Below are 15,701 nucleotides of genomic sequence, written 5' to 3' on the forward strand. Positions count from 1 at the left end.
ACAGCACTAGGAAAACTGCTGTCTTTCTTCCTTTTCCTCCCTTCAATAGCAACACGGCCTCCAGGGGCTGTGAGAGCTGCAGGATATTTGCATTCAGGATTGACCACATGATGGGCCATGGATCACCAGAAAGCAGGGCTTGCCTGATCTGGAGAACAGTCAATAAGCCTGTTGCTATTCTCCCTGTTTAAAGAAGAGCTTTGGATGTAATATTCCTGGATTTTAGAACATAATTTTTGTCCTTAAGTTTTCAATTACTTTCTTGGAACCAGCTTCCTCACAAGCAGCATTGGATGTGCAGTAGCATCTGTCTGGTCTCATCATGCTGCTAACGCAGCTAGAAGACAACCTCCTGAGACTTGTGTGCTTAAACCAGTTTGACCTGTCCTGGTTTCTAACCACTGTGCACCCATTACTGTTATTAGAACAGCACCAGTAAAGCCTGCAAAGACCAGAGACTCCTCCTCTGCAGGCACACAAACCTCTAGATAGCCAGGCAGCATGACGATATATAATCCAAACAGACACAAAAATGCTCCTGTAAGACCAATCTGCATCCTTGTCAGCTTTTCCCCCGAGTGGCTGGTTTACCAAGTGGCATTGTGGTGCGGCAGCCACATCGATGCAGACATCCCCCACGCATGGCTCGGTTTCCTGGACAGCCACAGATGTCAGGCAAATAGTTTGGTGTCTTCCCTCTTTGATTAAAGAGTGAATTAAATGGTCTTCTAAGTAAGACACACTCTGTGCAGGGAGGAAAAGTCCTTTAAAATCAATAGAAGGGGAAGATGAAAGGTTCTCTCTATTGCAGAAGGAGGAAGAAGCTCCAAGCTGCAGGGGTGATCGCTCATGTGAGCTACAGCACAGCAGGGATCGGCAGGGCTGGACAACACATTGACCAGTTTTGGAGCCCCACAGGGCCAAACCCCACTCCTGCCTGCGATTACAACTCGCTGCAGCCATCAGGGCTGGCTCTACCTGCTCTCGCTTCTTGCTGGCAGATCACAGATTAAATGTGTGCCTTGGGAGTGGGAACTGGAGGCAAAACAAGCAGCAAACCGGCCCTTGGTGCAAGATACAGCTGGGAGGGGAAGGGGAGACTTACAGGAATAGGCAAAGCCCCCTTTGTACGATTTAAGATGCCCATGAGCTCCTTGAACGACTCGGAGCCGACTTGAAGCTGGCCACTTCCAGCTCCTGAGCTTGTCCCAGGGTTCCCGTTAATTCCCGAAGGCTGCTCCCGTTCCGCGGCTTCTCCCGGAGCGGGCGGGGAGCGGGAGCGAGCCCGCAGCCCCTCCAGCGGCGGAGCGCGGCGCTGGAGCGGCCCCGCGCGGCTGCCAGCGGCCCTCTCGCCTCCCGCCCCACGGCTCGGCACGGAGGCGGCGGAAACGGAGCTTAAAGGCAGCCGAGAGACATCCCGTTATCCCTGCCGAGAGCAGCGCGGGACGCCTTCCCCGTCGGCGCAGCTGCGGGGAAGGTACTTCGCACCTTTCCTGTGCTGCCCGCAAGGCAGCGATACCGTGACTTCCCTACAAACGTGCCATCGGGGGCCCAAAATGCAGAGGCCACATGCCCCAGAGGATCCAAACTGTGGAAGCGAAAGACAAGCCAACAGGATGCACTAGGAGCCACAAAAATAAATAGCCAGTTTGAGGGTTTTGCCAGCCAGAGGTTGCTTTGGTGGGCTGTGATACCCCAAACCAGCCGGGCTGGGGGAGCTGATGGATGGCTGGAGGAAAGGATGACAGTGGGAAGGAGAGCAGCACCATGTGGCCCTTGGACAGTGCTCTTTGGACAGCAGCTCTGGAGTTCACTCAGTATGTGTTGGTACTCTTTAACCATAGCTTCAAGAAGTTGCCATGATTTTAACAGCCTGTTCTATGGAGTGGCATGCCCCAAACCATACCAGAGAGTAAGGCAACAAGTAAACATTACAGAGAAGTTTGACGGTATCTTCAGGCAGCCATGACATTCTCCACTCATCTGTACATACCTATATGTTGGTTTAGATGTGGTAACTGACGGCACACATTAAAGACACTTCAGCAAATAAGAGGAGAGTTACATATATTCTGCTTAATTCATGGGAACTCGGGCCCCTTTGGGCATCTCAAACACAGAAAAGAAGATGGTGTATTAAGAAGGTGAAAACATTAATTTCAGTGGCTGCTTTGCACTGCATTTTCTGGTGTCAGCTTCTCATTTCTGCCATCAGTATGATTTCCCCCAATTACACAGATTAGATAAATCTCTTTAGTGTACGACAGCAATGCAATTATTTTATAATAAGCAAGATTTCATGCTGAACAACCTACCTGTTAACTCCTGCCCTTCACATGGGAAAACATGCAGTGAGCAGCACTTTACCACTCATCCCTCCAACTCCATGGCAGGAAGATGTTTTGTGCAGGTTAAGCCGCACATGCAGGCTCTGTTTTGAAATGGAGCTTAGCTCACAGTGCAGTTTACTACTGCCAACATGATCCATGCCCAGACAAGCTGATGGAGAGGAGAAATGGAGAATTTCAACTCTTACAGTATTTCTCCACCCTCTCTTTGTAGGCTGAAATCCAGGGTCCTGCCCAAATCCCCCATGCCTGCTTCCATGCTTTGTATGGATGTTTGCAGTGAGGTGGGAAAAAGAGGGGCTAATTTTGCTGTCACAAGTTGGGGGAATCATGTGAGACTCAAAATCACACTGCTAAGGTTTCCCCACACAAACCATGTGTTGACTTGATGAGGAGAAAAAAATACCCTGGGAATTGTCATCACCATAGTTCCTTGGCAGATAAACACCTTCCCTCTGAAAGCTGCATACACAGGACCTTGGCAAAAGAAACTAGGCACAGGATGATGCAATCCTCAGCCTGAAGAGCTCTGCAAGGTCATGCTTTTTCAAAAATGTCCCCTTGCAGCACAAGGTGAAACAACAGGACCTCCTTCCTGAGATGTGCATTTTCCCAGGCATAAGGCAATGCAGTCCCCAACACCACAGGTTAAGGGAGCCAGCCCCAGGTGACCAAAATCCCCTCCCAGCCAGACCCTGCAGGTATGGATACGCACCATGGCGGTGAGGCACTGCGATTCCCGCACCGTGGCGGCGGAGCTCAGCAGGGCTGCCAGGATCAGGGTCATACTCAGGCAGATCCCAAAGTAGAAAGCTGGAAGGAAGACAGACATGGGAGTTGTGGTCAGATGCCAGAGGCCTAGTCTGATGCTTTGCCCAGAGAGAGGCAAAAAACTGCATTTTGGGGAGCTGCCCCCAAATTATCAGGTTGCAGAACTGAAATTTTTCTGTATTTGATTCAATACCGCCCATCTGTGTATGCTTTGCTGTGTATGTCTGGCAAGGCTGCAAGCTTCTGAGTGGTTCCCACAGCTCCAGCAGAGTGAAGCAGCCTGAAACGGTGTTGGTCCACCCAACAGACCAAAAGCTGCCAATTACTTCAGCATTCTGATAAGGATCCTCCTAAATGGGGGGTGCTGGTATGCAGCAGCTGTCCCACAGCTTCTATCAGTACTCAGGGCACTGCTAATCTGGTGCAACACTCACCCTCTGGTTTCCTCCTGGCTTAGAAAGGATCACAACCAGTACCCCGGGGCAGGGCTCAGGGACTACAGTGCTGCAAAGGGCTTTGCTAGCCTAACTATGCAGAGGTAATGCTTGCAAACAAGGCAAGTGGAAGTACTGCTGGAGATGGGTGGCTGGGGTGACACAGCCTGCAAGGCTGCCGTCAGTGACAATATGTATGTGTAGGAATACGGAAGGAATGTACCTTAGCCTTGGACTAACCTAGTTTCTACACCTGCCTTGTTAAACTGAAATTGAGAACCAGGATTTCGAGAGGATATGAGCGTGTTTAAGCCCAGTGTGCAGCTCGGGAGAAGGAGCAGATGCAAGTGCAGCAGTGATGGGCAGGGTATTTTAGTATCTGGGGTATCTTTGCTCTAGCCTTGTACCTGAGACTCAGTTTATACTTATCCCTTGTGAAAGTGAAAATACCACACATTTTCTCAGAAAAACTCAAGGTGCTGCCATGCATTTCTCCTCCCAAGCCTCAATTTTCTGTATTCTGCTTCAACTCCTGTAGTTCATCTCCCTGTGCTTCCAGTCTCCTGCTAGCCCCAGTGCACTTTTAGGGACTGAGGAGCTTCTCCTGAGCTCTTACCACAGCACAGGGGCCGGAGAATATAGGAACAAGTCCAAACACAGAAGCACCTAAGCACCCTGTGCACCCACAGCATCCCTTGGTCACACTCATGTGGGTCTGATACGGGGAAAGAAAGTGCCTGTGGGACTGTGTCAGTCGTAATGCACCCTGCAAAACCCAGCTCCTTCCTCCTCTTGAGATACCCCTTCATTTTATTCTATTGCTTTAGGGAATTTTGCAGCTCTGGCTATCACGAAAGGTCTCACTGGGATGTGACCACAAAGTACCTGCGTGGTGGATGACCCTGTAGGCGTTGCTGTCCAGGGAGATGTTGCTGATAAGGGTGAAACGGAGCCCATAGTGGGTGACTGTGTTCAGCGTGGCGATGGAGAGCCCCAGCAGCTGGAAAAGAAGGGTTTCAGGAAGGGATTTACAAGGCAGCAGCTCTTGCTGGGTGCATACAAAGTTTGAGGGGTAGTATCTGGATACTCCTGAGCCTCATGCAAATGCAGACAGCCTCATCATCCAGAGACCACCAAATATACCCCGAAATAAACATCAAAGAAGAAACCCCAGACACTTAAAAATACTAAGGATGTTTTTTTCTCTTGCATAATGATTGCATGTGACACTGTGCAGCCCACAGTCTCTTAGCCAGTGCCTATGGATTAAATTCCCACCACATGAAGAAAACTGAGAGGACTGATGCTCTTGCAGCATACCTGTGTAGTGCCACCCCACTCTGCAGACTGTGCACATGTAGCTGTGAGGGCTGCCTGCTTCAACAGGGGGTTTGAGCAGGGGTAAAGTTCTCTGTTTTGCTCTTTGCAATACCTGTCTCATTGTCTGCTGTTGGGTCTGTTTCCTATGTTAGAGCACAAAGATCTGAGTCCTGTACTACACTAAGCTGTCTGTGGTGGTTTCTGTCTCTGCAAGGTGTTGCTGGTCTGTCTATTTCAGTCCCCCCCTTGAGAACACCAGCATGCCTAAGACATGGGGTTACTACTTGCACGTCACCTCTCCAGGTGATGGAGAGGGAATATTTCTGACGGCACCTGGCTCTAGGGCTGGGCTCCTTGCAACATGACTGGTGGCAGAGCTGGGACAAAGGCACCAGCAGCAAAACCAGCTCCAAATCTAGTGTAATGAGCCTTGAAAATACAAAATGTAAGGCTACTCCTAGCTCTGAAGATAAGGCTTCATCATTTTGTGCCTCTACAATACAGAAACACAAGACAGCTATACCGGTGTCAAACGTGACAGTGCAATCTCAACACAATGCCCACTGTGTGATATTTTCTAATAGCTTTTGCTGAAGGCTTACAGTCTCAGAGACTAAATCCATCCAAACCATAGCATTTTGTCTAACCTAATTTATGGCACCTCCTGATCCTTCAGACCATGCACTACTGCGTATCTTGACCCACACCCAGGAAAATATTAAGTGCAACACCAGTTAGCTCAGATTTCTGCGAAACACCAGCCTAAAATCCTCCCAACAGTGAGAATGTGATTCTAACCATCCACAGCAGTTGTGCCTTAATGTCTCCTCTAAGCATGCTTGGTACCAATCCTCCTTTTGTTTCCTCCAAGTGGCATATTCCATTATTTGGAAGAGAGAACCACCTTACAGACACTGCAGTCCTGGAATGTTGAAAGTTGGATAAACTACAAACTTCATTTGTGGCCCAAAATAAGGTATTGCCTTTTAATTACACTCTTAACAAGGCACCAAACCTCTTTGAACTATGTACTGTTCATTGTTATTGCTGTTATTATTATTATTAAACTGGCAAGTTTTGATGAAGTAAAAAGGCAACAAGAACATATAAGTTAAAGCATCCATGAGAAGCGTTCTCCAGTTTCCACCATTTCCCACCAGCTCTAACAGCAGATATCCAGAAATTCCCCTTGAATTTGCTTCAAAAGCAGATAAAGAGTCCCTGGAACTGCTTTCACTTTGCAGTGCTGATCCACAGGTTTCTCACACATGCTTCCACCAAAGCCTTGTGGTTTCATATCCTCACTGATCCCACCTGCAGTCGATCACCCTCCCAGCAGCAAGCACAACTCTTTTGCTCCAAGGAGACAGGAGCAAATATCTTTTTGCTGAAAACCACCCATTCTGTCAGCAGTGACCTTTTTGTTCTCCTTGGAGGCAGCTGTTGAGTTGTGAAAGAGCTGCAGTGGTGTGACAGCCCTGGGAAACCAGAAGTCTATCAGAGGAGGGGGGGGCGATGCTGGTGGCAAGTGATAACCGCCCATGGTGCAATGATAACTCAGGCAGTTGGCTGTGCTTGCCCTCCACCCACCAAAAAGAGAACGTGGGAAAACCATCCCCTCTTGGAGTGGGGATGGGAAAGGCAACAGCTCACCTCGGTTCTGCAGGGATCCCCCCAAACCTGCCTGCTCACCATGACACAGAGGCTGGTCACCAGCAGCTGGCACTTGGTGGTCCTCATCCTGCACCTCAGTCCCATGGCAGCTTGTCCCCAGAGAGAGCTGGCAGTTGGTCCCTCCAGCTCTTGATAAAGCCTGGGTTTCCACCAAAGGGAGGCATGGCCACAGTGGGGCCTCTCAGGAAGTGGAGTCCCCACCACGTGCAAATGCACCTCCTTCTGTCTGATTATTAAATCCTCTTTAGGGCAGTCACCTTCTGCACAGGCTCCCAGTCAGCTGCTGCCAGCTCCCGCACAGCCAGCTGGGAAAGAAGGAAAGGCATACAGGAAAACAACCTTTCACTGAGTTTGGAACAAAGATCCTTAAAAAAAAAAAAATTAAACTGTTCAGTCAAGGTCAGTGTCAAAATATCCTGGTTTTGACTTTCACTGAGATGCAGTTTTGCTAAATGAGAATTGTCAGTAACTTTTTTTTATAATCTGCATAAATAATATTTTGGGAAAATGTCTACGAAAATACTGTTAAAAAATTAACCTGCTGTTTAAAGAAGAGATTAACCCCCCACAACAGATCTGTGCAAGAGTCTTCTGTCCTCATGTAAAACCATCACATGGCAATAACCTTTGGCTGAATCTCTATTAGAACTTGCATTTGCAGATAAGGGAAAAAAACACATTTGGTAGTATTTTATTCAGGAAGACGGCTATATGAACATATAACCTCCTGCTCAGGAGACCCTCACTGTTCATGGGCATTTAAACTCTTCCTTTCCCCTCTCCTAGCACTAAACACTCCGCACACCCACAGCTGCAGAACACTCAGCTTCAGTGATCACTCAGTGAGTGAAATCACTCAGTGATTTCTGGTCTTCAAAACCAGATGTCTCCTGAATGCATATTTCTTAAAAGTAAATTGCAAAGAAGCCTCAAGAACGATCTGGCCAAAGTGAGCCTGAATGACTGAGTGCCTTAATCATCCTTACTTTTGGAACCAGACTGGTGGAGAACAGGTGAAACAGACTAATGAAATATAATTGCACTCCCCCCAGGTGGCAAACAAAGGGAGTAAAAAAGTAAAATCATCCCACAACAGTAACTGCAATAACAGGAAGATGACAAAGAAGAAGGAGGAGAGGAGTGAAAAAAGGAAGGAAGATGCATTTTGTAAAGCAAAGAGAAGAGAAAGTGAGTTGCACAAAGCCACAAGCACGGGAAAAAGCATGTCACTATTTTCTGACTGCATCACTAGCTTTCTTGCAAGCTTTCCTGCAGATCATCTTAGTTGCAGCTGCCTGAGACACCAGTGAGAGCTGCCACAGTCAGTGCCAAAAACCAGGTGTCCCCATGGCTCACGGGTCCCTGCCCGCTGCCCAGCAGGAGACACTGAGGTACCCATGTGCAGACAGAGACCTTCCTCCTCTGGCCACCAGCTGGAGACCAACTAAGTAAAACCAATGGATAGACAGCAGGGCAGGAGGGCAGTGAGGAGAGGACAACAGGCTGGTGAGGCAGGTGATGCCAAGCCACCCACATTCAGGAGCAGGACCCGGGGGAACAGACCAGGTAGAGAAAATGCCTTATGACATAGTGTCAGAGATAGGATTGTGTCAGAATTCAGAACTAGGCACCCATCTAGTACCCACTTCTGGTACTAGACGACAGACGGGGGTATTGTCACCTGCATTTTCAAGGGAAGGATCCCTGATACAAAGACAACAAAGCTGGTCCACCGGTGGAGTTACAGGTTAAATCTGGAAGGGCTGCAAGAAAGTATGAGCACAGCTCTTTGTGTAACACCAAGCCATGTCAGCCCAGCCACGAGCGACAGTCACCGTGTCACCTGCCCGGACCACACCCGGAGCCTGTTTCACAACGGCGGATAAGGAAAAAAACATCGAGCCCATCTCCGTTTCCCTCTAGATCCCGCTTCCTGCCCCAATCCTAAACACCTACCGCCGCAAAGATCTGTGCGAAGCCAAGTCTCACACTAGAGGTCCCCACAGGCCAGCAGAACCCTTTCCCGAAGGGCGGGATGATCGACGTGGGCTTTGTGAAGGGCATTTCCCTTCCCAGTTCCATAAAATTCTCCTCAGTTCCTGCAGAAACCTCGCACCTCACTTCAGGTCCGCCTGAGAGATCCCAAAATCATCATCTACATGCCTTGCAAGGGCTCCTAGTCTTCCCACAAAATATGTCCTACCTCCTTTTGTCTCCAGCCATAAAAACGAATACCTTTACTGGCCCATGGAGCTCTGAAAACAGGTCTGTAACTTCAAACACCTACGTTTAAACAGCTTCTTCCTCTGTTTTGGTTGAAAATTAGTATTCCTGAGTAACTTGACCGTGTCTTCCGATGCTTCACCTGCATCAACACCTGCAGTGCTTGGTGCCCCACCTTTGTGCTCACTCCCTCCACTAACTGCTCTGCCTGCTGGGCTGAGGGATGGAGGGATTTTCTATTGTTTCTCTTTCCTCTCTCTTACCCTCCATCCCATACAGGTATGCCTTGAAAGTTTCCTGTTTGGAGCACAGCATATGTGGGTTTCTAACATCAGAAAAATAACAAGAGCAAAAGGTGTTGCTGCCTCACACTCAAAAAAGCCAAAATGAAAGTCACTCCCTCACCCTAAAAAAAGCAGGAGCATCAGTAGAGCTAGGATATTAAGATGTTTGGATGTGATTAAGAAAAGCACATTTGGCACATGGACGGGCACTGCTGAACATGGTGTGCCCCTGCATGCTCATCCTTGCTCATCAACAAGACAATCTGTGCAATACTTCACTTTCTATGGGATCAAACTTCCTCTGGATGCCCTGTTGTTGGCACACAACTGCCTCAGCAGGCACACACCTGTCTCTCTGCCTAGAAAGCACTGGTGAGAAGCAGAGTGTCCCTTCAACCTCATGCCAGTGGCAACAGGGGTGGGGCTGGTGGTACGCCAAGGAATCCTCACAGCCAGCATGTGGACTGGATGGCAGCATGGCTTTTCCAGCAAGACTCGGCCTCCTGCCCACCCTGGCAGGTTTCACCAATTGGTCCCCTTCACAAGACCCCAGCTTATCACTCCTAAAACTGGTGCAAAAACCACAGGTGACCACAGCTCCTGCCTGTGGCTTCCTACCTTATCTCTGGTTATCAATTGGATCATGGAAAGATGGTAGTGAGTCTGAAAATACCCCAGGGAGCACAGGTGCTCTCTTTCTAGCCTTGTGACAGCTTGCAGATTTCTGTTATGAAAATATACACCAGCATCCCCAGCCGCACGGGTCTCTGAGGGACCATCTCATCCAGAAGGGAAGGATTGATTTTAAAAAGGAAACAAAACCAAATCATATTTCTTTGCAAAGTTATAACCCTCCAGCCCTCTTCTGAGCTGGAGGGAAAGGATGCCCACTCTGTCAGAAAGATGTTCTGAAAGAGCTGGGGAATTTGATGTGTTAATGCTGCATGGGCTGAACTTGGGACACTAAAAACAAATGGAGGAGAAGAGGCTGAATTCATGCTGCTGCTTTCTTGACATCTGCTTTTCTGGCTCTCACTCCATCAGTGCAGCCACCAGTGATGGAACCACAGCACCCCAGCCTCAGCTGCTTGAACTCTGTCCATGCAGCAGGGAAGAGGAACTCCCCTCTTGGCTTTGGGGCACTGCTACTCATGCTCCTGAGAGAGGACGGGCTGGAAGCAAGAAGCAGGATGTCACCCAGGAGCCAAAACTACACCCATCATCCAGACAGGACACACCTGTGCCAGGTCCCTGCTGCTTCTCAGACGCATCCTCCTTTCCCAGCCCACAGCACCATTGGGGAAAACACCTCTCCTCCACAGCAGAAAGCAGCTCCAAATGTGTCAGATTTACAAGTGTCAGCGGCTCAGCCCATTGAGTCCCTCAGCTACTCCTGTAGCACGGCTGGATTCACCCTAAAACTCGCTTGTAAATAAAACATGTCCATATCAAACTGCACTGAGCTATAGGGATGATGGGAGGCCAGGGAGACCTCACAGCCTGCGTCTGCCTTCCCAGGCACATCACAAGGATGCATTGTAAAGGCTGCTTGGCATTCATATGGCACATACACACAATCAAAGCTAAAAATCAACTTTTAAACCCGGGGCCATCTCTTTTCAAGAAAGGAAAGAGAGGAGAAAAGCGGGGGAGGATGTGCTGGGCTTTGCCAAGCTTCAGATGCACCATATAATTCCACTGGAATGGAAACAAGGCTGGAAGACACAAAACCAGAGAGAAATCATAATATTTCCAAAGCACGTCTTTACTTATTATTATTTTCAAAGTGTGTCTCAAAAATCGTCTAGTGATTCCCAGGCAATTTGAAATTATTATAGGTGAGCAAATAAAATGTCAGAAGAGTTATTAAAAGTAGTTCATCAAGCCAGAGAAAGATTACATTGGAAAAGAGCATGAGCTGAAGACAGGCAGTTCCCTTCAAAGAATAAACTCAAATGAACTTCTTTCTCCACTGAGACTGAAAGAACCATACTCTAAAGTGCACTGCCCTATTCAAATTAAATTATTTTTTTCTTTTTCACATGCTATCTAATTGAAAACCATAACTGCCCAGGAGCCAGCTGTGTGGGTCATAGCCTTGAGGACACAATGCGAGCCTGGCCCCATCTAGCCCTGGTCCTGGCAAAACCAGTGTGAGCACAGCCCAGCCTGGCAAATAGACTCACCAAGAACAGGGCTGCTCAACTGCCCATCACCCTTTATTTCTGGCATTCATCCTCTCAAGCTTTATTGCAACAGGACTTCCATTGCTTTCCACTGAAGTCCAGAAAGTTTTGGCAAAATACCCTAAAAAGCTCATGTCGTCTGGCTGTAATGCATGGGTGACACTAGGACTAACACAGCAGCCCACCTGCAGCTGGGGTTCCTGCTGGCACATGTGCCAAGTCAGGGGCAGCGCTTTGCTCTCACCTTTGGCAGGTGCAAGAACTAACATGTAGCGTACAGGCCCTTTCCAGAGACCCTTTCCCCTTCTTCCTGAGCATTGTTTGGCCACCTTTTTTGCCTTACCTGCTCCAGGAGAGGAGAATTTCTTCTCCCCACTCTCTGGGGATGGGTAGCACACTGCTGGATGCTCTCTCCCCCCAGATTATGATCAGGAAGTTGATTGTGAACACAGACAGTGTTTAATGATGTCTTGTTCTACTGGATCTTTACATAGTCATTAACTTTGTAAAGAGATTTCAAAGGAGATTGCATTTCTCTGAGTACAAGATGTACCTTCCTACCTACCTTCCTGCAGACTGTTGGGAAGCCAGCTGAACTGCTAGGAAAGTGTAAGCACTTGCTGTGTGTTTTGCTCAGGCCCAGACCCGATGGCCACATCTGGCTGGAAACAAATGTTGTGATCAGCAGCCCCAAAGCCAATTTAGACAAGTCAAGTTCATCCCTGAGCTGAGTGAGGAATCTCTGTGGCTGGAGGCTGCATGCTCTCCCTTGAGACTGGTGTGCGTTATTAATGAAAAAAATTCCCTGTAGCTATTTTTGTATGATAAAAATTCAGTTATTACTCTTGAGCGTGGCATTTTGATACAGAAGTCTTTCTCTTGAAAAGTTTCAAGGGCAGCAGCTTCCCCTTTCCTGTGAGAAAGGTTTTCAGCAGAAATTAGAGAGGAGGTAATGAAAGAACATCAGTATTACTCCACTGCAGTAATGCCCCTACTGACTAAACTACGTCTGACAGTGAGCACCAGGGAAGCCCCCTGCTCCAGCCAGGGCAGCTTTGCAGATGCTGGAGACAAATGCAGGACATGGCCTGAGCTGAGCAAGCAGTCTGTCTAACAAGGGACAAGCAGCTTCCCTGTGCTGTTGGGAATCCACCAGGAAGAATGCTCCTGCCTGCACTGCATGCCATGAGCTGCTCCTCTTGGGTCAAGTCCTCCAGAGAAGCTGTAGGGCTGCTCATTGCTTTGCCCCCAGGTCTACAGCACATCTTCGGAGCTGCTGAATTTGGGTGCTAAGGCTCCCTCGTGCTTGACTACCAGAAAATCAGAGTGCTAACAGGCTCCTTACTGTCAGGAATTTCAGCTTGGCAGCCTGTGACACTGCAGTAGGGCTGGTTCCTTCAAGTCACTGCCATTGCAATCAATTCCCAGGGACAATATTTCTCCTTCAACATAATGGAGCCTTGCTGCTCCCTAAATACTCCACACAGGTACAAAAAAAGTTCCCTCTGTGACACATCAAGGAATCACGGATAGCTCTTTGAACTACCATTCCTGGCTTAGGTACACCTGATGACCAGCAGCAACGTGGTTTGGGGCAGCCAGAGGAATACAGACCCTTTAATATCCAAATAGTGCTGTAAGAGCCTTACTGGCACCTGTCCATGTGATGACACATCCCCACCACCAAGCTGGTGCCAAAGACACCAGCTTGGAGCACTTTCCTGACATTGGGTTATGTTCACCCCCCAAAAGTGAAACCCTGTAACTGAACTGCCTCACACTGTTGGATATACATATATATGTATATATATGGGGTTCTTAATTTTTTTTGAGGCTTGGTAGGAGCAAAGCCCTGAGGACAGCACATCCTGAAGCTGTGCTGAAGCCAAGACTGGGTATGGCCCCAGGGCAGTGAGTTCATGTAGTTCCCACTCAGTTCATCTTGTTTATTTAGCAAAACGCCATGCAGGTTATTTCTTCCCACAGGTTCCTAGGACTCCAAGAGGAAGCTCCTTTGTCTTTCTTCCCCATTCCATCCAGCTATCTGAATACACCTTACCCTGCTGCTCTTCCCATTGGAGCTGGAAGAAAGGCTTGCTTGAAGGAGAGCCAAGGAAGATTGCTCGGGATGGTGGAGGAAAGACGGGCTGCAACCCCCGAGCTACAAAAGCTTTGCATTTTCCTTCTTGCCTCCATGCCTTTATCCTTGAAATTCCCATTGAAGCCCCAAAAAAGCCGGTCTGTGGGGAAGGGCGCTGGTAAGGCGACCCACGCCATTATTGGGAATCTTTGCCATCATACAGTTTTGGTGGATGTAACAAAGCAGAGCCGCGGTGTGTCCCGTCTGTCCGGCAGCCAGGTGCGGGCACTCCCGCTCTTCAGGGAAAGCCCTGGGAGCAGCCGCGCTGCCGGGCCGCCGCCTTCCCCTCGCCGGCACCCGCGAGATTCCCGGTTTGGGGAGATCCAGCTGTGCTCGGTGGCACGTCTGAAGGCACAGCACCCGGTGCCTCCCCCTCATCCAGGGCAGCGCGGAGCCCCGGCCGCACCCGAGCGCCCGCTGCGAGGTGCGGGAGAGGCGGTGCGACAGCGGGGCCCCACCTCCGATAACAGTAAAAGCCGAATTAAAATGTTACAAACTGCGCGGGCAGAGGCGGTGATTTGAGGGGGGGGGGGTGGCAGCAGGGGCCAGGGAGCGCGGACCGGGTGTGTCTACGTACGTGTGTGTGTCTGTGTGTCTGTCTGTCTGTGTGTGTGTGTCTGTGTGTGTGTGTCTGTGTGTGTGTGTGTCTGTCTGTCTGTGTGTGTGTGTGTCTGTGTGCGTGTGTGTGTGTGTGTGTGTCTGTCTGTCTGTGTGTGTGTGTGTGTGTGTGTCTGTGTGTGTGTGTGCGTGTCTGTGTGTGTGTGTCTGTGTCTGTGTGTCTGTGTCTGTGTGTCTGTCTGTCTGTGTGCGTGTGTGTGTGTGTGTGTGTCTGTCTGTCTGTGTGTGTGTGTGTGTGTGTGTCTGTGTGTGTGTGTGTGTGTGTGTGTCTGTGTCTGTGTGTCTGTCTGTCTGTGTGTCTGTCTGTCTGTGTGTCTGTGTGTGTGTGTGTGTGTGTGTGTGTGTGTGTGTGTGAGGGGAGGGGGGGGGCGGCCGGCGGGTGCCGGCGGCGCCACGCGCCGGGCGCGCGCGGGGGCGGGGGCGCGGCGGCAGCGGGCGCGCGTGGCGCGGCGCGCGCGGCGCGTGCGGCCGGCGGGGCCCCGCGTTGATAAGGGGCCGGCCGGCAGCGGCACTCGCCGCAGAGGAGCGGAGCGGAGCGGAGAGCACGGCACGGGCATGGGGGTGAACTGCCCCGCGCTATCCATCCCCGCCTCCTTTGTCTCGCTTTAAATTTAGTTCTGAGTTGGTTTTTTTTTTAAAAAAAAAAAAAGTTTTGTCTGCTTGTTGTTTCTTTTTTTTTTCTTTTTTTTTTTTTTGCCCGCCGCCACCGTGGCCGCCCGGCGATGAACGGCGGGGCTCTGCCGCCGCTGCCCCCCGCCGCAGCCCGCGGCCGCCGGCGGCCCGCCTCCCCCGAGCTGCTGCGCTGCAAGCGCCGCCTGGCTTTCGCCGCCCTGCCGGGCACCGGGGCGGCGGCGGCGGCCGCCGTGGCCCGTCGGAACGAGCGGGAGCGCAACCGCGTGCGGCTCGTCAACCTGGGCTTCGCCGCCCTCCGCCAGCACGTCCCCCACGGCGCCGCCAGCAAGAAGATGAGCAAGGTGGAGACGCTCCGCTCCGCCGTCGAGTACATCCGCGCCCTGCAGCGGCTGCTCGACGAGCACGACGCCGCCGCCTCTTTCCCCGACGGCCGCGGGCGGGTGGCCGTCGGGGAAGTTGGCGGCGGCGGCGGAGGCTACTCCTCCGCTTCTCCCTCCTTCGCCTCCTCTGCGCCCGGCTCGCCGTGCTCCTCCGAGGAGAGCGGCTACGACGCGGCGCTCAGCCCCGAGGAGCGGGAGCTGCTGGACTTCACCAGCTGGCTGGGGAGCTACTGACACGGCGGGAGGTGAGGGGCGGCCGGAGAGGAGGGGGCACCGCTTCCTCCCCCGGCGCTCGGGGGAGCCGGGCACGACACCACCGGGACTCTCCTCGCGTCTCTCCGCAGCCGCGCTCAGCCCGCAGCACGTCGGCACCCGCGGTCTCCGGGGCAGCAGCATCCCCCCGAAAGTACTGACTGACCTCCGCCCCGGCGGGGCCCCGCTGGCTGCTTTTCTCGCCGAGTTCGGCTGTCGTCTTCTGGCTGTGGAAAGTGCAATGGTGTACCTGACTGCGGGGTCCCACTCCTTGCTCCGCCTTCCCCGCCGGGAGCTGCCGACCCACGAAGAAGATGCCCGAGCGAACCCGCTTACCCCCGCCGCTGCTGTCTGGTGTTGCTTTGGAGGAGTGGAAAACAGAAAAAAAAAATTAGAAACACTTGATGCTTCCTTGTTGCTGGAGGGGGAGGGAATTTT

At 51.0% G+C, this 15,701-nt stretch overlaps 2 protein-coding genes across 5 annotated transcripts in view; one reads left to right on the forward strand and one right to left on the reverse strand.

Moving 5' to 3' along the window:
* Positions 1-7,007, reverse strand: part of TSPAN32 (tetraspanin 32) — a 31,828-nt gene extending 24,821 nt beyond the window's left edge. For 3 of the 4 annotated variants that reach the window (XR_009933293.1, XM_062495025.1, XM_062495023.1), the window contains exon 1: positions 3,064-3,288. Coding sequence is in view for 3 of the 4 variants with exons in the window: in XM_062495025.1 (XP_062351009.1) it covers positions 3,064-3,247 (184 nt within the window). In the remaining variant the exon portion in view is untranslated. Of the gene's footprint in view, positions 1-3,063; positions 3,289-4,438; positions 4,554-6,565 lie in introns of those variants that run through there. The other variant, XM_062495024.1, reaches the window with a different exon arrangement.
* A 7,701-nt stretch (positions 7,008-14,708) lies between these two features.
* On the forward strand, positions 14,709-15,245 carry ASCL2 (achaete-scute family bHLH transcription factor 2). The gene has a single exon (XM_062495558.1). The coding sequence runs from the start codon at positions 14,721-14,723 to the stop codon at positions 15,243-15,245; it is 525 nt and encodes a 174-aa protein (XP_062351542.1). The 5' UTR covers positions 14,709-14,720.
* The last annotated feature ends 456 nt before the right edge of the window (positions 15,246-15,701 follow it).

Source organism: Cinclus cinclus, chromosome 6, assembly GCF_963662255.1.
Source record: "Cinclus cinclus chromosome 6, bCinCin1.1, whole genome shotgun sequence".
Classification (NCBI taxonomy): Eukaryota; Metazoa; Chordata; class Aves; order Passeriformes; family Cinclidae; genus Cinclus; species Cinclus cinclus.

Bases quoted from the DNA above. Each gene is read 5' to 3' on its own strand.
- ASCL2 (XM_062495558.1), top strand. From the start codon at position 14,721: ATGAACGGCGGGGCTCTGCCGCCGCTGCCCCCCGCCGCAGCCCGCGGC.